This window comes from Accipiter gentilis, chromosome 18 (assembly GCF_929443795.1).
Source record: "Accipiter gentilis chromosome 18, bAccGen1.1, whole genome shotgun sequence".
Classification (NCBI taxonomy): domain Eukaryota; kingdom Metazoa; phylum Chordata; class Aves; order Accipitriformes; family Accipitridae; genus Astur; species Astur gentilis.
The window spans coordinates 17,111,288-17,138,726 of NC_064897.1; the positions used below are offsets into that span (position 1 = coordinate 17,111,288).

Consider the following 27,439-nt stretch of genomic DNA (forward strand, 5'->3'; position numbering starts at 1 on the left):
AATTCTTGCATGGCTAAGACAGGGACCTGCACTGACCGTACCAAGGACTCTTGTTGCCTAGCTGAGGCTGGGGACAGGAGTAGGGATAATTAGTCATTTCCTGACAACCTTGGGACATATCTCAGTCTTCTCCCGACAGCCTTGGAGCATCCCATATCTGAATCTTAACTCATTCTCCAACAGCCTTAGAGCCTTCCTTATCTGAATCATAACTCATGTGAAACGGTACCAGTGCTACTGAAATCCCAGTAATTTGCTGATGAGTAAAGCCAAACATCTCACAAACCTATAAACAGCAGTACTAAGGGAGACCCTTTGAGCTCTCTTGGACCACAGCGGGCTGCAATGAGCATCCCCCTCTGAGTTGGACACCTCTCAAAGCTCACAAAATCTTCAGTTTGTGAAGATTGGAGGTCCGTCGCCAAAAGCCAACAAGACTTGGGCTGATATTCTTCATTCCTTGAGGCTCAACCCTTCACCCATTATGCCAAAGCATTCGATGTGAATATTTTCACTGAACTCTAAGGGAATTTTTAACATTTATACCTCTTACTTGCTTATATATATCTCTTAGTGCCTTTGTGCATGTGTACTAACCTGAATATTCTATAGCAAGAATATTACAAATACTGCTTTTCAAATCTATACATAAGTTACTGTTGTGAACTTCATTGAACTGTGAATGAATCTCAGGCTGCTATTATACTCATAATCCCTTTAGATATAAACCGCTGACCAAGTCTGGGACTAGGAGTTGGTCCAGCCGCACTTAGACTCCGATAGGAGTTTAGAAAGCAAGGGTGTCTTCTCTGAACCTCATGATTCAATGGGAGGGTCTCCCCTACCTTTTTACCTTCCTGATCTCTGTACCAATCATGTTAAATCAATTCTAACCCTATTTTCCTCTGTATGTTTCTCTCTTAACCCTTTGCATCATCGGTTTCATAGTTTTAGTTTGATTCTAACTTAATTTTCCTTTGTACATTTCATCCATGTATTAAGTGATAGAGTGAACCTTGCCATCGAATTCTGTGAAGTCATGCGTCTATATAAATTACTATTCAATAAATTTTTGCTGATACCCTTGAAGGTGATTCCTTAAGCAGTCCAAACCACTCCATTTCATGACAAGATCTTTTTCTGAATAAAATCAGAAAACTATTAATGCTCTACAGGTTGTGTTTTCTGCAGCACCACTCCAAATGCAACACATGAAGCTCAGTGCTTTAAACTACTGTTTAGTAACTTCAGAAGGTGTTTTCCATCCAAAGCTCCACAGCTGTAATATCCAAATTAGATCCACAAGTAATCCAGTGGGGATTTCAGAAAAGCTCACTTCTTCGGAGAAGGTAAGAAGAAACAGCAAGATAGGAGACTAGACAATAGACTTCTTGACCCTCAGGATCAAAGAAAACCACACCTGACATCCACAACCTACAAGGCACAATAACCTAATATTGCCCCACATCAGTAACAACTATGGAAAGGAGCTGCAGTGCCACTCAAGTCTACCAGTAAGCCACCTTGTCCTTAAGTTTCTTCTGTACCACTTTTTTTCAGGGAAAGTGGCATACTTGTCATGCAATAACCATCTGGGTCCCTATAGTTAGCTTATACAATATCGTTAGTGCTGGTCAGACATTGAATTAGAAGCCAAGATACAAGACAGATGAAACCAAGACTCCTCATCCAATCAAACTTTTTTTCCATAGACACTACAGCAGGAATCATGTAGGGACACTGAAGAAAAAAAAAACAAAAAAAAACCAAAAAAAACAAAAAAACACACCACGGCAAGTATTTCAAGAGGAACAGGAAAAAACCAACCAAACAAAAATGTGCTATTTATTTGGAGTCTCCAAGTTATACCATCACCAGTCATAGTCCTATTAGATACTCTGGGGTAATGTGGGCATGTGGCTAGACACAAATAGCCTCTGCATTTCCACCATTCAGGAAGAACTAAAAACCAAAGTAATAGCCACAGATGCTTACAAAAAAGTGAAACTAAACTGATAAAAAGGCAAATTAATTCAGCTCAGTTTCCCCAACAATACAGTCAATCCCTCTTATCTTTAATTAATGTGTCCCAAGATGTGATAAAGTGCATAGCACCACAACCCTTGATCTCTGCTTGACAGAAGTTGTCATTCAAGGCTCAGGATATTTTGTTATCCTACCATGTCTAACAGACTGTTCAAAACCCACAAAGACAGCTAGGCTAACAGCTATACTTGCTATTTCCAAGAGCACACACTCATGACTCCCAGACCCTCAAACCATAAATCTGACACTAAACTAGAAAATGGCGATCCAGATGAGGTTCCAGATTAAAGACTTCCTAGTGCTTTGACACCAAAGCAAGAGATCACACACCAATATACAGCAGAAAAACCACCAATATTTCTCAGAATATGACCTATCCCAGACACCACATTTTATAGTAAGTCAGAGAACAGGGAGAACTGAAGTCCATCATGATTCTGAAACAAGGAAGTTGCAAACTTTTTAAAATATATATCCATAAACACCATCAATACATCAATAAAAAGCATGCTCTCAGTTCCCATTATCTAGACCAACTGCATGGATTCAAACACAACAGAAGTCTTCCCTGAAGGACACATGCAATTCAAAGGCCACAAAATCCTCATTAAAGGACTCCAGAACAGCTTCAGCCTCCCTAACTCCCACTAGAATCACCTCTTTCATATTGGCTGCAAGGGCTTCTAACACACAGGCACTCCCATTAGTGAATTCTGCAAGCCAGAAGAAAACCATTTCTGAAACACAACGTACCTGGAAGCAAAAGTGAGATCTATGCAGACAAAGCAACTCAACCAGACAATGTCTAGGGGTTTTTGAGGTTTGGGGTTGTTCGTTTTGGGTTTTGGGGGGTTGGTTGGTTGTTGAGGGTTTTTTGGGGGGGGCAGGTTTGAGGCCTACAGAAACTAGGAGCTAACAGTGTGGTCAATTGCATTTATTGTTCCATTGTCTAGAATTGTTAACCACAGACATTTAAAATACCTCATGTACACCTTTGAATTAGAAAGCTTTTTAGAGGAACAGGCACAACTCCTCTCAAGGTTTGAGAAGCAGGTGGTTCAACTAAAACATGGCCAATTTCCCTGTGGTTTGGGATTATTTTTTTAAGCATAAGTCTGTAGGTATAGCAAATTTTTGTTTTACTTCTAATTCTGTTTCTATCCCATACACTGCAGTCTTCACTAGTCGTGAACTACAATTTTGCTTTACGATAGTTTTCTGCAGAGAAGCTATTTTAAGTTAATGACCATACCCATTCTCCCATTAAAGTGTTTTTTCAGTCATGTACTTAGCACTCAAGTTTTTTTTTATGGCACTTTGTTTCACATTATGCTCAGCAGCCCATGCAACACATTGCATTTTGCAACCAAATAGCCAATGGCCACTGGCAGACTTCCACACACACACACACCCCCCTTTCTCATTATTACTGGAATAAATCAAGGCTTATTTGCACATGGATGGCAGCAAAAGCCCTCTGCAAGCTGCAAAGTCAAGTTAACCCCCTTAATTATCACTGTCAAGTAGATTTATTATGAATCTCATTACATTTGATTCATTGTTAGCTAGGATCACATCAGGTATCTCAGCTTTTTTGCTAGAAATCCATATTGAAACACAGACTGAGGATTATCAACTGGCCAAAAGACCACTGCCTAATTGTCTGGATAAATGTTCTTTCCTAATAAAACTACAAAAGGAAAAGAGACAATTAGAAGATTTCAGAACAATCCTTTTAGCTACTTTAGGAACAGCATCAGTAAAATCCAGCATCAGTGGCTGAAACGTTATCATCAGAATAAGAGGACTTCTGCAATACTCTAGAAAAATAATTTTAATTTCACCTGAAAAAGGAATTTGCTTTCAAGTGGTTCAACTTTATTCCTCCTTCTTTCAGTGAGTCTTAGACGTTTCCAACAGTTTCATAATAAAGCTTTATTTAAAGTTAGAGTAATACTTAAGGCCCTCTAAACTAACAATTTGGTCACCAACTTGTGATCCCAGTGACTCCTGATAAACTCACAGCTGTTGGACTGAGTATTTATACATGAAACAACTGACGTATTTCCATCTGGTCTTCATGACAAGAGAATGACTATAGAGAATGGCAAATCACTAGTGCTTCCAAACAAAACTCAGGGAAGAGGAAAGGGAAACTGCTGAGTTGGACTGCCCTTGACCCACAACAAACAGACAACTCAGCTGTCACTTATGTTTTGGTCATTTGAGGAGCAGCAGAAAGTGTATCTGAAATAAGACACCCTATTCAGCTGAAGCTCAATCTAGTCCATGGATTTTTTTTCCCTTCCTGGAAAGAGATTTGGCTTGAGAAGGGGGAAGGGAGAAAGCAAGAATATAAGGCAAATTCCCCAAGAGAACCGTAAGCACATTTCCATGGATAAGATTGATTTACCAGCTGGAAAATCTAAGTTTGGGAGAAGGCAGCTCCAGGAGTCAAAATTTAGATGCAGGTTTTAGACATGCTCATTATTCTTTTACACAGGGTAGCCGAACACAGACACAGATACAAATTCTGCTTCATTCCAGAGTGCAGAGGCCAGTGGGGAGGGGTGGGGGAAGGAATCCTTGTTTTGCCAGATGGCTTATACAGGAACCACAGGAGGATTCAGGAAGGCCAAAGTTAGAAAATAAAGCAAAAAAACCCCAACATTGGCAATGACTGATACAGTGTTTTGTTGGGGGGTAGGAATGAGAATACTTCCTGAACAGGTAAGAAGCAAGAACAATGACCATTCCCACACAGGAACAAGAAAAACAAAAGATACCATTTCCCTGCATATTATTGCCAGAGAAGATAAGGACAGAAGTCAAAGGGAAAGTGGAAAATAGTTTTCTACATCATCAACCAACTCATTCTTTCCATTCTAAATTCCAATGCCAACTTCCTCAGATTTCATAATCCTCTTAAGTGACAAAATATACATCACTAGGCTTACAGCCTGCTGCTTTTAACTGCACTCATCCACACCAACTTGGTTAACATGCCTATCAGTTGCGTCATTACCTGGTATTTATCAGTGATTTTAGATAAAGTAGTTGCTTTCCTTCAAATTTTACAAGTTTACCCAAACCACGTGGTTTGTTGCAAAAAGTTATCAAGATCAGAAGTTGAGCAACACATAGTCTTGGATGTGATACAACAGTAAAATCACACAATACAAGCATACTTTAGAAATTCAGTATTATCTTATAAGCTGCCACATTAGAAGCCACAACTGTTTTCTGACAGAGGTCAAACCACTGAAAAACTGTAGTGAAGCAAACCTTCAGTTAAACAATTCAGAACACCAAGCAGCAATTTGCAATAATAGTAAATAACAGAGGCTACCACAAAAAGAATTTGGGGAATTATTCTGCTGATGTTGAAAGTACAGCTAGCTGCTTTAGCACAGCAGATCCTGGCTTACTTCCTTTGGTTAGCCTGAGCTAATCTAAAGCTACTTAAGCTTTCTTCACAAAACTGAACCATTTCTTTGCTTCACCATTTGAGATAATTACTGTTTGCACTAGTGTTAGTTTTCGTATGTGAAAAAAGGACTACCAGAGTTCTTACGGATTCTTCGGAATCAGTTTATCGGCAACCTCCAATCCAAAATCCTATCACTTAACATGGTTTAGAATCTAAGGATGCTTTCTCCTAGATGCTAAGGAATAACAGGATTTTACAGTATGGGTTTATCAAGCAGAAACCATTTATAGCACAGGTAAAACTCTGCAAAGTTGTTCTCACTCTTGTTCAACTCAACACCTGACAGCTCTTCATCTGTGTATATATATCTTAGAAAACAGATCCAGAAAACCTTCTGGAACAGCTAGTCATCTACCACTAACTAGGCCACAGATGTTGGTCTGGGATCGATGTCTCTCCAGTTCCAAAAAAACCTCTATCAAACACCTAAATTATGGTCACAAAGTTCTACCTTGGAGATTAAATGTGCAGGCTCACAATCTACTACAAAATACTAAAAACCCCAGAATGAATAGCAACAAAATGTTCATCATTACTGGCTGCTGCCCTTATACAGCTCAAAGTCTGAATACATGCGTAAAAATTACTTTACATGTTCATGTAAATTACACAAACATTTAATCCACACGTCTGTAAAAAACTGAGGCATGTCAACAGTAGGTAGCTTATTCAATAAGATATTACTAAACTAAGAATACAAAGGGAGGTATATTGGCAAAATGCAGTGAAGAAATCCACAAACTTCAGTACAAGTATTATATTAATGATACTTTCATGAACTAGCCATTCATAGCAATGAGAATTTTCAGAATCAACTAATTGTTTTAAACCTGCCTGGTCCTAAAACTTTAAAATTCATGTCATGTACATCCTAAGAAACAAGTTTTTTGCTATTCCTCACCCTTGTCTGGTAGATGCCTTTTCAACTCTCAAAGTTCCTTAGAAGAAACCACTCAAGTCAACAGTAATGACAACAGATTTAAGAGTCTCCAACAGCAATGAATCAAACTTCAATTCTCCTTAGTTTTCTGGGATTCACCCAAATTTGAGAAGATTTCATACTGGATGGGAGGAAGAAAACCACTTGTTCTGAACAATAGTCCCAAGATATAGACAAGACAACTGGCTATTTTTCCTATTCAAAGTGTTACCATATGCATTTAGTCACGTTCAGTTGCACTGATACACTGTAGTTTGTGCTGTATTAGTGTGCTGGCGCTTTTTTTTTTTTTTTTTTTACCCTTCCACAACAAGCCCTATGTCCCATTTGATGCATCTATGCAAACACCTTGGAAACTCTAGAGACACCAACTATAAGAAAAATCACCAGTCTGTCAAAAAAGGAAGTGAACAGTATAAGATATTAAGCTATATATAGTCTAACCTGACTGTAGCAAGTTTTGCTTTACAGGCATACTACCTGAATAAATCAAGAAACTCATTTGAACAAAATTGTTTTCATTACTAACACCCAAATAATTACAAACTATAGGACCATTCTTAAATAGTTGCATTACAGTCTAAAGCAACTGGAAAGATTTGTCCTTCTACACTGACAGAAAAAAAATGCGGTCCCTAAACAACAGGATGTTAACTACTTATATTTGTTCTGTACATGAAACTTACTTCAAGCACAAATGCAACTTGAACCAGAATTCTCTGGGATCTTTTCACTTGCTGCAAACACAAGATGACTACAACTTGAAAGGCCAAAATTCCTTGTTCTTCCTCCTCAGATTTCTCACAATTATTTTTTTTTTTGTTGCCACAACCACTGAAAAGCACTGAACATTCAAGCTGGAAGTCTACAAAATCAAAGGGAGTCCACAGGAAACATATGCATGTTTTCCTACAGGAAGCTTGAGTATTAAAGACAGCTTTTTATGATAGATCTTCAGGTATAGACCATGCACAATCTATTAATGTACTACAGCATTTAAGTCTTCAGCAGCAACCTAGAACCTCTTCACACTTTTTTGTTGTTGTTCCTGAGGGTAAATAATGAACCTCTCAGATACGTTCAGGCTTGTATAATGAGATCAGCAAAAGAAATCATAGCATCACCTGAACTGGCTCACAGTTGCCATCAAGAGGCAAAAAAATTCAAATTCAAGTGCCCCGTGTAATTTTTTTCTTCCCCCCAGGTACAGATAACCTGAAATGCATTCTGCTTTTGAGCCGCTTGTCTGCAGAAAAAAGCTCAAGCTGCATGTAAAGGAAGTAGAGCAAACCACAGAAAAAACATGCTAAAACTAAACTTAGTCTTATTTTTGTATCAGGCATTCCTGCAGTTTCTCCATTTTCAGCACACTGTTCCTGGCAAACCTAACAACTCACTAAGCCCCAAATCATGTTAAATGCAAATAAATACCATGCCCTCAAAGACCATTCTACATACTGTTAATCTTTACTTGTCTATATCCAGAGAGGACAATATTAAAAAAAAAAAAATTTCAATTGCTTCTCAGACAGTATTTCTTACTGTAGGGTACTTGTCCGAATGGACTGCTTCTCAAGAACTCTCCAATTCAAGTTTAGTCTCACTTATATTTTTTCTTTAGGAAAGACTCAAAGATTCTTGAGTTCAAAACAGCTATAGCAAAACAGAGCACATTAAGTTAGTATCTTGCATTTTTATACAGATACACAACATTTCCCATATGAAACCATACTGTAAGCAGCTGAATAAAGAAAGAGACAAACCAAAAATAGTTTTATGTTGGAAAATATCTGTAAGAATAAAAGCCTCACTTAAAAGAAGCAGATTTGTAAACAGACATGGTAACATTTTGCAACATTTAAGCAAAACCTGCTAACAGTTCAGAAATTGCCATTAACAGATGCATATTATGTAAGTGTATACAGATTTGCAGATCCTTAAGATAATCAGCCTGGATTGCTGAAGCTTTTAATAGCAATATTTGTGGGTTATTGTTTGTATGTCATTAGTCTTTGCCAGGATAGAAGCAGTCAAAATACATTCAGATTGGGGTCATAAACTTGCCAGCAACAGTCAGCAAAGCAGAAACAAGTCACAGGGTTACTCTAAGAGAGGAAAATGTCAAAGGAAAACTGGGTAACACCATCAGTTGGATAGTCTTAAGCTACCATGAGACGATATTAATTGGCCAAATAAAATGCACATAATTGTTGGTATCTGCTTTGTTCTACCTTCCATTTAGCTCAGCATTCCTACAGCTGTTTCAGATTGAACCTATCTTTTCAAATCCTTTTCAAATCCTTCAAAGTGTTGGTAATAAAATCTCTATCACTTAAATGAGTTTTTCCATTTGTAGCTTTTTGCTTTCTGTTGCTAACGCCAAATCTGCTATCAGAACCCACTATATTCAACCATCCAGATGAAAAAAGATGATCCAGAACAGCTAAACAGAAACAACAAAGCTTCTCCCTCATACAAGGGGTCTAATAAAGCTTATTTTCCACACCATCTGCTATCCTAAAGCTGAAAAACAGCAGTTCAGCGGATAGCTATTAAAAGTTTCTGTCAATGACTGCTTATTGACAGAGGCGATAGGATCAGAACCATTCTGGACTACGGCTCAAAACATAAAATCCACATCACAAGTTATCAGAGCTGCCAAAGCTTCCTCTTTGTTTTAATCTTACTGGTAATGTACTAGGAATCCTAGTAACCACTTGCAAAATTAGAAGACTTGAAAAGCACCATAGCGATCCTGTCCTGAGAACAGATACACCAGAGAATCAGTACCCAGACTATTGCCAATAGATGAACCACATGATTTCAGAATCACGTTCTCAGGCATGCCGAGTACAAAAAGAAACAGCATCCCCTACACTAAAATGCACAGCCCTGGGCAGAGCATTCATTCCAGTGTCATTGACAAATCACTTAAAAGCTCACAGATATTTTAGTTACAAGGTACATGGCCATCAAGTATAAACATACTTTCTGGAGGATTTCTAGATTCTAAGTATACAGGTAGCATTCCCAAAGATTCTGCGTTGACCTAAAATGATAAATCTAAACTAGCAAGTTTGTCCCTCTGAGTAATTTAAAATGTTATCCTTGTAAAAACTGTGTATTGCTTTACAAATATATATTAATACTTAAATAGCTTCTGGAAGACAAAAAAAATACCAACACCAGTCCAATTTTTAGCAGGTTGCAGTTTCCTTTGCTGAAAACTGAGAGCACGTTAAATTGCTTGTGATCCAGGCAAAGTAACACACAATGCTGCATGGAATTACCGAGGCAAATCTGGAAGCGCTTTAGAATAATGCGGGTATGTGGAATGCACCTGTCATCACCAGGTGAAAAAGATAACTGGGATAAAGTTCAGAAGTATGTTTGAGAACTGAATCTAAATTCTTCTGGTCACTTTATTGTATCCCAGTTTTACTCTGGCTTATTAGAAAAAAAGATTTGGCAACATCTGCGGTGATCTCCCTGTTGGAAGGATCTCCTTTTGGGTTAAGAGGATAGCATCACATAGCACAGAACATTATTAACACAAAGTTTATCCTTTGCAGCATGGAGTTAAGGAGTATTCTGCAAGTTATGCCCATAAGACAAGTAGGGAGCAAGCTTCCCCTCTCAAAGATGACTTCAAGTGAGCCACAGATTCAATCCTAGTCACTTCTTCAATTCCCCCAGCTCTCCCAAGGGGAGTAATGAGGGCAACCAAAACCACACATTGAAAAGTGCTGTTATGACAAATTTCTAAATATGCTGAGGAAGCTGGAAATAAGGTGGAAAGAAGGACATCTGTAGAATCTTGACCAGAGACATTCTAACACTGTTTAAGGTTCAGTACTTAGCCCAAATGATTCTCAAAATCAGCTACAAGAAAGTCCTGAGGACTGTAAGCAGCTTCCATAAAAATCCTTATGAAGCCAGTATGAAATTTGAGTCTCATTCATTAGGACAAGAATTTTAACACCGTACTTGAAAAGATCTTCAGATGGATCATGTTAGATAAAAGCCTTCAATTACTCTGAGAAATCGATTTTCAAGCAGCACTACAAATCCTGCTATTTAGAACAGGAATTGTTTCAAGTATACTGGAAAAGTATTTTTCCAGACATGGTATACGCATGTCATGATCAACTTAAAACCATGGAATCATTATCCAAAGTTTTAAGAGTCAAAACCAGTAACTTTCTACCATCTGCTATTTAAAAAAAAGAAAAAAAAACACAAACCACACATGCTCTGCCAAGAGAAAGTCCTATGCCCAGCTGCAGAAGCACTGCAAACCTGCATGATTCTTATTATTTTTCTTATAGCCCAAATGTTACAGCCATTATGTAGACCAAGACATGCTTGAAAATGTGAACTTAAAGATTGAAACAGCGAAATACCTAACTTTTATTTCAACTCAACCATTATTTGGAAGAACCAACTAGTGATCTCAAAAAAAGGTTGCTAATCTTCACAGGAAATTAGTGTTTCTGAAGAGAGGCGTGACAGGAAGCATCAAGGCTGCCACTGCTTAGCACAACTTTGTCACATGCAGTATGAAGAACCTGGGTGACGGTAGGAACTGTGCTGTTTAACAAGCTGCTGGCATGAAACAAACAAAAAAAAGACAACAAAATAAGGAAAAAAACATGTGATCCTGAGGCATAATGCTAACCAACAGGTACTGAATCTACACTGCCCCATGCACTGCATCCATGGAGATTACCACGGATCTATTACTGCTTGTTTTATTTATTACTCTGCTAGACAGCTCTCAAACGATTCTATACAGGATGTCTCCATGGAGTTTTATCAGGTGGGGTTTTTCTCCCCTTTCAAAGGAAGATTATAGTCCTGATACTTTTCCTCAGCCCTCAAAAGTTTAGCTATGAATCTAAGTGTTTTTATTTTAAACCACAATAGCCCAAAACAAATCTCATTTAAGAGATTTAATTCTGCAGCTCTCAAACCCACCCAAACTGACAAATAAGAACCCGTTTATTTCCATAAGAAATGCTGCATTTTCAGAATGTACTTATCCGATTATATTTATTGCCTCGCAACCAGCCAGTTACAAATTGAACCACAGCTATCTCCAAAAGTGATATCCCTTTGAGGTAAGATTATTTTCCTAAGTAGAGGTCTCCTAACAGCTGCAGCTCCAGAATGTACTTTAAAGCTCCCTTCTCTCTTTCAGGGTCACCTTTGTAAAGTCTGAGAGAACCTGACCACTGTTTATACTTCAGCAGGTAATTAGTCTGGCTCCTTTCCCATGTCATTTATCAAGTTGTCAATTGTATCAATTACAGCACAAACACTCAGGAATATGGCTGGGTTTTGTTCTTTAGCCAAAGGAGCAATTTTCACATAAGAGATTTGAAGCCAGTGAGTCCCAGCAACTTGTTCTACCCTATGACATGGAAAAACAACAGAAAATTTAGACTTCACTGCACAAAATTTCAAGCGCCCTATGTGTGCACACTGGAAGACACCTGGAAATGCAGTGTAACCTCAAAGTTCTATAAACCGATTACACACTTATGGCTTTACAGCTTTTTGCTTACAGTATTTTGGAATTTGTAGAGCCGAGAACAGAAATAGAGCAAATAAGGACAGAATGATGTTCACAGATATTGTCACATGGCTTTATTAATCTACATTTGTGACAATTATGCATCTGACCCAGAAGAAGTCATGAACAGGAGGCACACTGCTGCTGTTACAGTGGCTGTAGCCACATATAGTTATGCTCACAGACTAGTAGAGTATTTTAAACACTGATGTGAAGTACAGGGTAGGCATGGGAGTCACCATACTGCATCAGACTTGAGCCTGATCTTTCAGTAAAAGTTTTATAAAACATATCTTAAAATATTCAGGATTAAACCACAGTTAGAGCTTTCAAAGAATGTATGTTTGTTTCAAGATGTTGACTATTCCTCCAGAATTAGCAGAATGTAATCATTTTCCAAAAGCACTTGACAGACATGCATTCCAGGTCCACACTCCTCAGCTTCCTCTCACTGCACAGAGGTTTTCATCTGTTTTTCCATTTTGCTTTAATGTAGCTATACAATTGTACATCAGAGCTAGCACCTTTGCAGTCAGGCCTCCTAGTGAGCAATATGCAACCAGCTTTAAAAAAAAGACTACAGGATGCCACAGTTATGTGATACAAGACCTTTTTTGGTTGTCGGACTCGAACGTGCAGCTTCTGAAACGTTCCCAGCTCAGTCAGTCCAGAAAGCGAAGAGAGTTTTCAGAATTATACTTTGACTTCAGTAAGCTGTTACTTATCATGGTGAGCCTGCAGTGGACTCTACACTCAAGTATAGAAACTACATTCCATTGTTGTCTGCTGACCTAAAAATCAGTATTAAATATAGCTTTAAGTCTACGAGATAGAGATAGGTATAGTTAAATCTGAAGTGTCACTAAAAGTGAAGACATACAGCATATCCAAGCAACTTCCTGTACTGTGAGTTTTAAGTTAACTTCTATACATTGTTACACTCAGAAAAATTCTGACATATGGAAATATTATTTAGCACTTCACTACTTCCTGTAATAAAGTGATGACCAGTTACATTATTTTTACCAGAGTGCACTACAGAACCTCATGGTTCGCATTTGGTTACAGCATTATGTTTGTTCTCAACTGTTTTTTCATTGCTACTGCCTATGTAAAGAAAAATCCGTTTCTAAGTTGGACTATAGTCCATATACTATAGACACTTGGTCTATAGTTAAGTCTGAAACAGAATTGCATACATGTAACCTACATTAATTTATTACTCAGATGATTTATAACTAAAAGTAACCAAATTCACATTCAGCTTCCCTTCAAAGTAGTAATGAGTACAACATACTCTTCTTGCATGACTTTCACCTCTCGAACTCATTCCTTACCCCCAGAAACTCTAGCTCGCTTAGAGGCAGCCCAAAACCTCTTTTTCCCCTTCAGCAGCTCACATATTAAGCACAATACCCTAACAATGCACTGAAGCCAGAGTAAGAATGGCAAAGTGACATATCAGCAAGAAGATGCGTTCATGAACTGTAACTGCTGACTGACCAACCTACCCTTTCTGTCAAACAAATACCAAGGACAGGAGTGATACAGCACATACCAGACAAGCAGTGCTGTTCTCCAATGCACGCAGTTTACCAGCAATGCGTTTTCAACTAATGCAAATATCTTTCTAATGAGTTTCTAAATCATGCTTCCTTTAAGAGAAGACACTGACCAAATGAAAGAAGGTAAGTCTTCAAATGCCTGACAAACACACAGTTCAAAAAAGAGCCCAAGTGACCTCCATATCATCAAGCAGTTTCATATTTGAAAAGTTACTAATTTGAATGACAGAACCCAGAGCAATAATTCTAGATACAAGATTTTGCAGTCCAACAAGTGACTGCACCAGCCTGTATTGTTCTGTAAAGCAGAAATTAAATGGCAGTCTTGATTTAAAACCAACTCAAACTGAAACAGGGACTCTGAGGATGACACCTTATCCCCGAGATTTGGCTTCTACAGTCAACTATGTGATTCTTGCTACATTCGGCATAAGAATGTTACTTCACATAGATAAACTTAATGCAACAGGAAAAGGCATCACATTTTAGCCACAATGTTACCTGAACTCTACAGCAGTGACAAAAGCCTCACTGCTCAGAAATATAATTTAAAAAGACTAAGCAGTAACATGATTGTACAGGAAGCTCTTTTAAATTAAAATAGAAAGCAGCAGCAGTAACCACTTTTGCCAACTTAGACCTATTTAAAACCATTAAAGCAGTAACCCTAACTACTACTGCACTCAATTTATGAGATGTGCTAACGACAACAGTAGGAGGCACACTTGACTCAGAGTAACTAGAGTTGAGATGAATGTATATGCAATGGGAATAAAAGTATTTGAAGACTAACACTACACTAACAATTTTCTTGCAGTTATTGAAGCTGAGCACTGGCCCCAAGCAGTTGCTGCTGAGCTATTCACAGCTCCACTATGCTGACAGTAGGGCAAATATTTCACATTTAAATACCTGCATCCAATATTTAAACTAGGTTCAGTTACAATTTGCTTCATATAGACAGGCCACAAAGTAAACTAGGATAGTCCATCAGTCACACTTTTGTTAGGATTTTGTTACACATCTATAAGCAACCTTGAAACACTCAATTCCTTCAAATCAAATCTTCCCATCTTCCACAGATCAAGAAAAACTAGAGTCTTGGCCAGGACCTCCCTTGCTGGAGATACTAAGAACACCATTAGGTCATCCACAGAATTTCAGCTATTTCTCCTTCTATTTCCTCCACAGTTCAGTATATCAAGCATAAGGGGCATTACAAGGCAGTTCAAGAGCCTTCTTAAGGATATGGAGCAATATTCTCCATAGTATCATAAGCAACTTAGGAACCCAAGCTACATGTGATAAGCAGCATTCAAACTCCCTTTGAAAGGAAGCATACTGATATTCTCACATTTTACACTTTATCACTACAGAGCATATACATAAAAATTAGGTATAGTTGCCTTATTCAACACTAAAAAGTCATTCTGCCAGAGACCATCACAAAGTCTTCTGTGTTGCCCTTGATCCACAAGATTCCTACTACAGAATTTGCTCCAATATTGAAACACTGTAGTTTAACCGAGCTGAAAGCAGCCGGCAAAAAAAGCTTCCTTCCAAACAGCAGAGATTTTAAAGAAACTGAAGCATTCTAGGTATGCTAGAAAAGCCTTAAAAGAACATACACCCGAAGACTCTGCAAAAGTATGAACTGTTCTCGCCCCATTCTATTACACAATTTGCAATGAGGAACTGTGATACACCTTTATCAACTCTGGACAAGCCATGAGAGGAACAACTTTGTCTGCGTAATCATGCTAAGCAGCCTCATTCCAGCAGCACTACAGTAGCACTGTTTAGAAGACTCTAGAGAGGTGGGACACCTAGGATACCTATGCTTACTAACATGAATACAGAGAAGAAAAGCTCTGCTATTGCTAAGGAACATTATTTCAAGACAGTTAAAAGTAACCATCCCTTAGTCATGGTTAGTGTAATATAGCATGGAAGAAAATCATTCATGTTTCCCTAATAAAATCATTATGCTTTGAAGAGTCACCAATCCTCAAACCATGGCATTCTGGAAAACCAATGACATCTACGTTTCAGTCCATCTTTGTGCATCCAGACATTATTTTGATACAAATCATGCATAACGAATACCACCAACCTGTCAACAATTATATTTTCCTAGAGAAAGAAGAGGATGTAGCCAAGATACCAACAAATACCAAGTTCCTCCTTTTATTTCTAGACACAAACAATAAAACAGGACTTAATCTTAAAATATTCTACTAGCTGTAGAGTCTAGTTCCTTTAGCAAATACTTTTAACAACAATAAAATTTATATTGTTGTTTCAAACTTGTCATTTTGTACGCAGTCTCCTTATGAAAAGGAAACTACAGCCTTCAGAATAATTTAACCCACAAGGCACTCATGTAATGTAGCTAGCCTCCAAGCAAAACATCAAATATTTCCCCCTTAGAAATATTTTCATTCATGCTTTTTTCAATATGTCATTTTAAATACTACTCATTCAATTCTTCAATTGAAAGCTCAGAAACATGCCCTTTATAAATAAGCTTCTTTATTAAATTAATTCAAAGAAGGTGCTGCTTTAGACAGTTTGTCCACATGGTACCGATGACGATTAAGACACTTCATCAGAGGCAACATTAGTGAAAAGTGTCTAATGCCAAGCTAACATTAGTTTCTGATCAGTAATTAAAGTGTGAAGATTAAAACAGATTTCAGGGGTTAAAAGTCAAGTAACTCCAAAATCACAAAGACTAAAATTTCAAATAAAAGTCATATAATTTTGTGGATTATTAATCTCCTCTCAGTTCAAACTGCACATAAGAAGCTTAAGCAGAGCCCAACATTAGATCATTTCACTTTTTTAATTTAAAATTAATGCTCAAAAGACCACCACAGCAAGTACATAGCTAGCACAGAGGAACAGGTCATGCTTAAGGGTCACAAAGAAAATAGGAAGCTTACTTCCACAGTCAGTAAACACTGAATAATGGCACTAACATAATGAACCAAGATACTGGTAGAATGCTTGAGCAATCATCCAAAACCAAATATGAATACAAATTGACAAATCTCTTAATAAATTCTCTCAGTTTGACTGGAACAGATGTAAAATTTCTTTTTGAGGGAAAGAAAGTTTTGGTGCAGTTACTGCAATCAGTCATTTGTGAGCAGCTAACTGCTTAAAAACCCCACAAAGACTTCTGGGATGTTGACCCAATGCTCTTTTGTCTGCCTGAAATTGGATGGGAACACATACAATAACAAAGCCATACTACATGAACCCCTCTACAAATTGCACCAAAACCCAACACTAGAAAACAAGCACTACCCTTTTAATTTCACGCTGAGGCTTTGAAAACAAACTAGTACACCAGGTATTTGTTCCTGGTACTCCAATCTCTTCCCGCTTCTTTCAATGTTGTTGCACAGCAACCTGCGCCTTGGTTATACAAGCTCCAACTTGTGTGGAACTACGGGTGTTCTTGCCATCATTAGACTGGGCTTCTACAAAACTCTGGCGCTGCTCAGGCTAGAAACTTGGGAGAAGAGTAGTGTCTTAGTCCAGTTTAATCCACCAGTCATTTGGAAAGGTTAAACTTCAGGGGGGGTTCTGAAGCTTCAGAAAGGAGACAATTACTTTCTTCCTTTACTTATGCCTGTATCAAGTGTGAACCCTAAAACTTAGAATGACAAAAACAGCTTTGCAAAAACCTAAACGATGTGATGCACTGCATGACTTCATGTATATTCTAGTTATCTCCTACAAGAATCCACTGCCACAAACATATGAAATGTCTATGAAATTAACATTTCAGTATTTTTTTCTAAGAAAAACACATAAACGTATTTTGAAAAATTAAGGCTAGTTCAAGTTGACATTCACTTACACATTTTCCCTCAGCCTCCCCGAAGCTGTGTGCAAATATTCTTACAATCCTCCAAGCTACCTTTTGGAGGCGTAAAATGCAAGACGCTACAAGAAACAGAACTGTAGTACATTTCCTGATGATAACGCTAAAAAATTCTTCAGAGAGCAGAGTATTTAAAAGAATTAAAAGGCAAACTGACTCCAAGGAAAGGCTGCACCTTTCTTCCAAAGGAGTGCCTCAGGTAAGGTCTGCAGTTCCCTGCCTGAAAAAAGCAGACCTCGAGCTGATGGATTTTACCTCCTTCAGGCACACAGCCTAGCACCTGGGGGAGTGACTACGCTTTGGTAATTCACCATTTTTATTTATTTACTTTACCTGCAGCTCGCACCAGGCGACTTCCACAGTGGTATCCGTATCCAGTCCTTTATACACAGTTTTGAAAGAGCCTCTTCCGATCTCGATGTCAAACTTCAGGAAGCGGCCATCCGGGGAGATGCCCACTGCCTTCGTCTCAAGCTCTTCGATGTCCTCCTGCTGTGTTCTCCGCTCCTCAAATTCCCGGCTGGCAGTTGACGCGCTGCCAGCGGCACTGGTGGGGGGTAGCGCGGTTGTCTCGTCCTCCTCCTCCTTGGGCAGCAGCGGGGCGGCATCCTTCGCGGCAGGGGGCTCCTGAGCAGACTGTCCTTCGAGGGGAAGCGGGGCAGGCGGCGGCGGCTGCTGCAGCAGCGAGGGAGCCTGGGCGGCGCTGACAGCGATGCAAGAGGTCCGGCTGGCACACTCGGGAGGAGAGACCAGCGGAGCGGCGCTGCCTCCCGAGACAGGGGCCGAGGGCGCTGCGGGCTGCAGACTGGGTAGTTCCAAGGCCGTAGCGTTGGAGTCGCAGATCACGCTACGGCGGAAGAAGCGGTGCTCTGTGGCTGCCGCCCCTCGGCTGTCCTTGTCCATGGTGTGGCGGCGGCGCCGGTACTCCTCGCTACGGCCTCCGCTCCCTGCTCCGCCGCCTGCTCCACCGGTCCCGGAGGCTCCGTGGTCGGCGGCGGCTCCCAGCTTCTCCCCGATGGAGCTGTCCGAGCTGGAACCGTTCTTGGGCGGCGGCGGCGGGGGAGCCAGGAAGCGAGGGGCCGGGGTGCCGCTGTCTGCGGCGCCCCCCGACATCATGCCCCGGGGGAGCGCTGCTAGGGCGAGGCGGCGGCGGCGGCGGAGGGGGAGGCGAGGGAAGGGGCCGGTCACTGAGCGGGGAGCGCGCCTGTCCGCGGCTGCCGTTGCAGCTGCAACAGAGGAGGGTCCCAAGGGCTCCTTACGGCGGAGCTGGGAGGCGGCTGCTGGGGAGGCTGGGCCGGCGGGGTGGGTCCCCGGTCAGTGTCTGCATCCATCCTGCAGCAAGGAGCCGGGCAGCGGGGCCGACATGGAGCACCAGGAGCGGAGACGGGGCGCGGGGATGGGGACGGCGAGGGGCGGAAAAACCCGAGCACCGGGCCCGGCCGGGGAGGGAAGCGCCCCGAGGCAGGCCCCCGACTGGGGAGAAGCCGGTGCCTCGCCCGGCTGCTTTAAGTTGAGGGGAAGCGCGCTGCAATTATTCCCCGGCGATGGAGAGAAAGCGGGGCAGGTCCGGGTGCCCCCCGGAGCGAGGGCCGGCGGGGAGGGGAAGGGAAGGGGCCGGGAGGCGAGGTAGGGCGAGGGGGGCAGGCCCCGCACGCCGGCCGCGGAGGAAGCTGCCGCGCTCAGTCACTCGCACCGGGTCGGGGGAGGCCTGGGCAGGCCCCAGCCCTCCCACGCCGCTGAGGGGGCAAGGAAAGGGGGCCCGGGGGCTCAGCCCCGCCTCACAGGGGCGCCCATGGCGGCCGCGGCCTCCACCTCCCGGCAGGCAGCCACCGCCCGCGCGCGGCCGGGCCGGGCCGGGCCGCGCTCCTCTCCAACAGCGGCCGCCGCCGCCGCCGCCGCCGCCGCCGCCTCGCACGGAGCCGGAAACCCTCCTCCTACCCCCCGCCCACGGCTCGCAGCCTCTCCTCACCGGGGGCCGCCCGCCACCGCCACAGGTGAGCCGAGTCCGGGTGGCGCCCCGCGCCGCGGCGGGGAGGAGGGAGCGGGAGCCGCCGCGGCCGCCCCGGGGACGTCTCCGCGCTAAATGGCGACGGGAGCCCGAAACCGACACACAGGACGAGGGGGGAGGGGGGAGGGACAGCGCCGCGGCCACGCCCCCTTCCGCGCCCGCCCTGCGCGCGCACGCGCGCCCGCCCGCGCTGGGGAAGCGGCTCGCCTTCTGCCTCCCCCCTCCCCCCGCAGCCTCGGAGAGGTGGCAGCTCCCGTCGTGCACCGCGCCGCCCGCGGAGCATCACGGGAGTTGTAGTTTCCGCCGGCTGACGGGCGCCTGGCCGGGGACAGCTGCCCGTGGCTTCCCACCGGGGAAGGAAGGAAGGAGGCTCCCGGCGTGCCCGGTAGCGCCGGGGAAACCGATGTGGTGCGGGGGAGCGAGGCTGCACCCCAAGTCCTGCTCTTCCTAAAGTGGGGCGGCGGCGGGGCGCGCTGCCGCCCCCTCCTCCGCCCGCCCGGCCCTCAGGGCGGCCTGGGCGGGAGCCGCCGGCCGGGGCGGGCTGGGCCGCAGGAGGTTCAAGAGGCGCCGAGTGTGCTGCCGTTGCTTGTTTCTTCAAGTCCTCTGTTACACCTATTTCATATATTAAATATTTAGCTTCGTGTTTTCAAACAGCCTTTAAATTTATTTAAAACTGTGGGCAACGGTAACTCCGTATGCATGAGTACTGTACGGATGAGGGAGGGTTTGGGTTTTTCCTCAGTTTAGGTCACCTGAAGAGACGTTAATTGGCCAGGCAACCTAAACCACAAATAACTGCCATGTAGATGCGTGCTCTCCATTATTTAAAAGAAACAGGATTTGCAGCCTTTGCCCCAAAAATGATCATTACCCTATGGCCATTTCAGTCATGAGTGCAGCTGTTGCAGTTGAATCAAGGCTGTACAGCCGCCAGAGGAGCAGTGACAGCCCATGCGAACAGTGACACGAATCAGGAACTTTCACGTTAACAAAGCATTGGTATACAAGAGTCATCTAGTTTATTTATACCATGTTCCTCTTTCGTATTAATAAACTAAAGCCAGGCACTTTCCTTCTTGTAAGACCAGTTGCTCAATGTCAGCAGGAACGTACTGAAGGAGGAGTGAACGATTTGGTACCATTGCCCTTCAGGCAACTACAAATCAAAAGTTATGTTGAGGGGAAAAAAAAAAAATTAGGAAATTTCCCTGTGCAGATAATATGTTCCCAGCAAACACACTGGCATTTCAAATACTTTTTTGAAAGTTACTTTTAAACCAGCAGTTTAGAGGAAGTTGTGTGTTGCTGATGTAAGGCCTTAACTCCCCCTGCACAACGTAACACAAATGGCCCTTTCACACCTCCACAGTCCCCAGCCACAAAATACCAACCCAAGCAATTCTCACATACTTGTATTCCTCACATGTAAAATCTAATACCACACATTAATTGGAATACTGTTATTTTCTGTACATCTTTCTGTACTACTTCTCTTTGTAACAACAAACAAGATAATGACACATTCTTCACAAAAAGGACAAAACGCACTTCGTTATACAACACATCAGTAAAGGCTTCTGCATGGCTTAAACGCTCTAGAGCTTGCCTTCACTGAAAAAGTTAATTTAGTTAGTGTATTTGTTAGTGTGCCACTTGAACTGCACTGGTACAAGAGTGGACGCTCTCCAAAACAACACTGAGCTGAACAGAGTATTTTGATTAGCAGCAGACAGTGACGGGATCAAAACTGATTAACTCATAATTCAACCTGCCACATCGCCACTGCACTGCCAGGACCAAGGGCACCAGCCATTGACCATCAACATCTCCTCCAATACCAAGCGTGGTTCAGCTTCACTCAACGCTTGGCTACAGGTATTCGTGCATCTCTCTAGACACCAGAGCGAAGATTCATTTGTAGTATCAGCAGGCGTATCCATGCTAGCTTCATACTGTTAAGAGCAGCAGGACACAGTAGCAGGGCTCCAGCAAGGGCTGGCAACCAACACCCCATGACCTACCCTGGTCTGCGCCACTCCATCTTCACCACTGTCGTTGCCTTCTGGAGCTACATTAAAGCAGAGGAGATCTGCTTTCCTCCACTGTCCACTGCATTTTTACTGACCCTTTGGGCGGGATAAGTAGGAGTAGATAGCAAACCTTGCTCCAGCTTGATGCCTAATGTAACTTCATGAGCTTACACCTAAAATAATACAGGGATAAATCATTCCTTGTGGCGTAAGCCTACAGAGCTGTTAGGTGAATTCCACTTGCATCATCAGTAGTCTTTGGCAAGCAGCTCCAAGGTCTGTGCCCAGCCACGTACCGTATGATCTACTGCAAAAGGTAGATGGGCTGCAGCTGGGGATCCACCGCCCTGTGGCCTACACATGTGGTTTAAATGAGACCTCACGTGTAGCCCCTCTCTTACTCAAGTGCCTTTCACCCATTGTTCTTAAATATATTTTCCTTTAGTTAATTAAGTAAAAGCTTTGCAAAAGAGACCTGCAGCCCAGCAGTGCATAGCCACAGGGGGCCTGAGGCAGTCTTCTACTAAAAAAATTGTGGTAATTATGTAAAAAAGCACCTCCCCAGTGTCTGATCCAGCACATTCCTTAGTACACTTGAAATTTAAGAAGGTTAGTCTGAGTCCCGCGTGTTCAGCGCGGGGTCCCTAACACCCAGCTCTTCTCACTGGCTCCTCTTCTGGGCAGAGATAGGTTTAGCAGTTACCCCGGTGGAAAAAAAAAAACAACTGAGCAGCTGACCTGGAGGTGGGAATGGTGGATTTCGTCTTCTTTGGCTCTGAAAAATGAAGTGGAATGATATTGGCAATTATATTTTATGTGGGTGTTGGTTTAATTTTGTCATTCTAAAAAAAGATGAATGTAATAAAGAGTGTGGGCTTGCTTTCCCTTCAATTTTATTTCTTTTAATCTGTCAAACTGTGTTTAGGCTAAATGGAAAATTTCAGTATTGCAGAAAGATTTAATAAAGCATTAAAGTAAATTCTATATGTATTCTATGTTTAGAAACAAGTAATTAAAATAGTTTTGTTGCCAGAGTTCCTCAGCCAATTAAAAATATTTCTTTCACCCGTTGCTGTAAGAAAGATCCACAGAAATAAGGAGCCTGACTATATCTGAGAAATTACAGGCAAAGAGACTTAAACGATCTTTTGATTAAATCCAAAGGGCTGCCACTTGACATAGTAAAAATATCCTCCTTCTGTCAAGCCTCTTTTAGTTTCAGTCATCTTGCTTGGAACAGTAATAGTTTAAAAAATTACTCTGAATGAAGTGTGATTTTGAAGTTGGTGGAATCAGAAACTTTTTTTCTGTTTTGCTTTCTCCAGTGAAATTTCATTCACTGTTGGCATTCATGACCTGCCCATGTGACAAAGTATTAATGTGAAACAGCTATTCTCTATTTTCTCTTATGCAATACATTATGCAATACGGAAGGCTATGCCATAATTTTGATGCATGTGATTTTATTCCATAACCTAAGTGCTTTTCAAAGCAAACTGTTTGTCTCAGTTTTATTGCACATTACCAGGCTGCAGCTACAGTGCCATATAACAAGTGACAATCCAAATTTTTCTACCACAGTTTCTTCTTTTTCCTTGACATTTCTTGAATCTAGGCTTCTGCCACAGTGTTCGTTTTTGTTTCTTAATGCTGGCAGTTAGTGAAACAAAGTGTTTCAAGACTGCATGCTTGAGAAATGAGACTATTTAACTTTCCAGATATTCTGTTTTGCTTTGGTTTTCTCCCCAGCAAATCAAATTTAATTACAAACTTCTTCTAAAACCTTATATTTCTTTTATTCTTTTATCTTTAGGGAGGTTTTGTACTTGCAAGTAGGTCTGGAAGTCAGGTCAATTATGAAATCATTGTAACCATCTCTAGGATCTATGGGCAGTTTAAGTCTTCAGACTGTAGTAGGTGATCCATCAGTTGATGTTGGACGGTGAGTCCTGCCAAAACCTCTGAACATGGGTAGTCTTTCCACAAGCAGGGACCATGGAAATTGAAAAAGAGCAAGAACTACAAGTCTTACAGGTCTCAAAACTAAACATCCCTCTTGGTGCTCTCCTGGTTTACAGAGTCTGCTAGTTCTGCAGGAAGACAGGTCCACACTATGGCCAGGACACCTGAGCAAAGTATGAACTCTAATTAAAGGACTAGTGAAAGAGGCAGCCAGACTGTATAAGAAGGACTGAATCCAGAGATGATGAATTTATGTGATATTTCTTATTTATTGCTTGAGAAAATCTCAACAACCCTGCACCATAAAACTGGAGCATAGCATGTGCTTCTTCACCAGATTGAAACCTACATTTCCCTTTCACCCACCCATCCACCCCCATCCTAGCTACTTGAATAGAAAGTATAACTCTTTTTCTTTTCCTTCTTTCACCATTCTCTTGAGCTACATTAACAAACGTATTCTAGCCACATGAAAGTAAACCAGTGAGAGAACCAGTAGAAAGATATATCACTGGTTTGTTACCTGTGTTTTTTAATGACCAAAGTACTATTTTCAGTTATATTAGTAAGCATTTTTAGCCTAGAGCTCATTGTAGGCTATGCTGCTGGCTCCCTGGTTTTTTTGTATCTAATCAACTATTGTATTTATTATTAGCACATCTCTTTATCTATTTACATTCTCCAAACATAATCCATTCAGATGAAGTCAAACAGGAATGTGAAAAAAGGACATTTAAAATAACTCAAACACTGAATTTTATCAGAGATGAGACTTAGTTATTGCTCATGCACTATTTCAAACTGTATCAAGCCGTAATGGCAGGTGCTGTGGCCAAATTCAATGTCACTCCTATTGGGAACAGAGGAAAATCACTGTTCACTTCATTCTTTATGTCATCTTCATGGCTATTCTTGCAACGTTTCTTTACAAAAGTTTGTGAAGTAGTCTAACAGTGACTAAGTGTTGTGGAAGCACGGATATTTGCTGAAATCAGCATTGCATTCTTCCTTTTTCTGTGTCTTTAGTCATTGCTCAGGATGCCTCATTTATCTTTTTTTCTCTCTAAGGCTTTAGGGAATTCTGCGCTTCACAGCAGTGTCATAACACTTCTAAAGCAAGCACAAAAGCAGGGGCACTGCTTTAATCAAGAGGAGCTGTTTGATGAGGGTGGGTAGAGGGAAGTGTGAAAAAAGGCGGTTTGCAACTGAATCTGTTAGTGATGCTGTGCAGCAGTCAACCTGCCCTGCTTGCTGTTCACTGCTCTCACAAGCTGATGAAAATCAGTCACTCTCACAGCAGGTACAGTTCTGCTCCTCTCTACATCAAAGTACAACAATAAAATACTACTCACTTCAGTCAAAGCAGGAGCAGGCTTATAGTCCAGCATGAAGAACTTCCTCGTGTCCTTCAAAAGCAGAGTCTGGTCCAAATGCAAAGCATTAGTCTGTCCCTGTGTTGTTTATCCTGGCTCCAGTACTGGAAGGTGCTTGTCATTTCTGAAAGGTGTTTTTGAGCATTCCTGAAGGATAATGAGTGCTCTCCATGGCCACTGACGGCAGGGAAAGCGAGAGCACTCAGCCCCTCACGGTGGGGCTCAACACCTTGCAGAATCGAGCCCTTGATAAGGCAGGAGTCCTGAAGAAAAAAGGAACATGTGATCATTTGGCTGAAGGGAGCAATATAAATCTGGAGTAACCTCCTCAGATCTCTTCTCTCCTTGCAAAATACTTAGGGCAAGGAGTGACTGGCACATTGTGCACGTTAAAGAGCTCTCCGCTTGCGGACTCAGCTGGCTCCTCTTGCAGTCTGTGGGGACCAGGAGCAAAGGCACAAAGTTGAAATGTAACAAACGCATTGTGGCAATTCGCAGCTGATGCATGGCCTACCATAGTGGTTTGTTAGTAGTGAAAGTGTTTATTGATGATATAAGCACACTGGTATTAAAAGTGACTTAAACCTCCTTACCTGAATGACCTCTGCTACACAGGTGCAAAGTTATTAAACTCATGTAGTTTCAGTGGTGTAATTACAATCTAATGAAAAAATATCCAGCGTAAACAAGCTCTTGGGGACCACTGCCAGACGACACAGGTCAGAGCAGCTCTCATGTTGCTCAAATCCATGTACAAGGCTGGGCAGAGGATCAGGGAGCTGTAGCTGCCTCGCAGATAGCGCTGGATCTTTTGCTGCGCTTGATCTTAAGTGAAACACTCCAGGGAATCTACTTCATGTTTATCAGAGATCTCAGGAGGCTGATAAGTGTCTTAAAGCTCCAGGTGAGAAGGGATGGGAGATCCAAGTGTATTTGAAAACTGACAGAAACTAGACAAGGTCTCAGTTTCCTTTGCATACATGTGATACTACCTAAATGCGGACAACCCTGATAGGACTGTCAGAAATTGTTGATGAATAACTCCATCACAAAACACCAGCCTCTCGGAACTAACAAGGTACACAAGGACTCATCAAGTAGCCTCAAATAAAGCAGAATGGAAATCAGTAGTTCAACTGTCCTTGAGATGTGACAAAAATGTTTTTAGAAGTATTTCAAATATATATATGAGAGACACCTCTATTTTAATGTCTTTCTCTGAGAAACAGCTTGCCCAATTCATCTACCTCTGATACCAACAGAGTGATTCTGCTGTTTCAGTCCTGAAACATCAGTCTCTTAAAATATTTCTGTTTCATATTCTTGTTCTTTGAAAACAACTTCCCCTTCTTATACATCCCTCCACAAACTATTAACTGCCACCAATAGCTAGAAAGCAAAGATGTTGTCTTGTGGGGACACAAGCAACATCACACTGAAGACCAGACTATGAAGTATAGTAGGAGCGATGTCCTTCTGCTCGGACAACTCCTCAACTGCCTTAGGTAGGTAGGACAAAGCCTCAGGAAGCGGTTATGTTTAGATACGGCTTCAAAACTTTCAGCTACACAAAGATTAAGTAGACAGATATTGTCTACAGCAACATCAGTATAAAGGACAAATTATTAAAATTTTTTGATGAATGAAACTAATTTCCTGTAGTTTGCTCCACCCTTTGGGGGATGCAGTTCTTAACTTCTGGTGCCCGCAACCTGAACCATGAGCTATTTACTCCCCACACCTTGTACCCCCATCAGTAGCCTCTCCACTGTGGCTGGAGACAGGTACACAAACGTGCATTGGCAGGACACAAATCTGCAAACATTTCAGCTGCGAAACAGTACTTAGTCCTATGAACAGTCCTATTGACATTTTACATTGCACACAGCAGTAAGTGTCTGAAGGAGCAGACTCAGTGATTATGTTATTACAGGTACAGCAGTTAAGAATCAAAACAATGCAGGTCATGGAAAGGCAAATCATTCTGGTCTCTCCTAAAGTACTAAAAATCCCCAAATCAAACATCAGTACCTAAAATTAGATCCACAGTCAAGTGACAGAGATTACACAACATTCATTACAAGGTTTGCCAGGATTTTCAAGCAGAAAAGACCCAGAAGGAAATATAGATCCACTCATTAGGACTACTAACATCACAGTGAGTAAATTACTTTTTAAAAACATCTTGCATTACAGGGAATATATAATCTCAGGGGAACCAGTCTCTGAGCAGCTTACACTTTTGGCCGCAGCCCAAGATACCATGAGGCACAAATAACATAAATGTCTGAGTTTGTGTAAATTCTGTGCTCAGCATCTGCACGAGCTTTCTTCCTAACTCTAAAAAAATCCTAGCTGATGCTTTGTTTCTTTGCCTAAAATTCAAACATCATATATGTTATCAGACACATCAGACAAATTATGGTTATTCCTTGAATCTGAATCTTTTGTGTCCCCTCACTGCACTGGATATGTAACATAGCACATGATAGATCATGTATTGACAGTCAATTGCAACATAAACCCAACAAAAAGGAGGACAATTACAATGCTGT

General features: G+C 41.8%; 2 protein-coding genes across 12 annotated transcripts in view; one reads left to right on the top strand and one right to left on the bottom strand.

Moving 5' to 3' along the window:
- WNK1 (WNK lysine deficient protein kinase 1) overlaps positions 1-19,602 on the bottom strand; it is a 107,348-nt gene extending 87,746 nt beyond the window's left edge. For all 11 annotated transcript variants that reach the window (XM_049822631.1, XM_049822627.1, XM_049822630.1 and 8 more), the window contains exon 1: positions 17,845-19,602. In XM_049822631.1, the coding sequence (XP_049678588.1) occupies positions 17,845-18,627 (783 nt within the window). In that variant the 5' untranslated portion in view covers positions 18,628-19,602. The remainder of the gene's footprint in view (positions 1-17,844) is intronic.
- The window catches only part of NINJ2 (ninjurin 2), a 307,674-nt gene that overhangs the window by 210,756 nt on the left and 69,479 nt on the right, over positions 1-27,439 (top strand). The gene's annotated exons all lie outside the window — the stretch shown is intronic.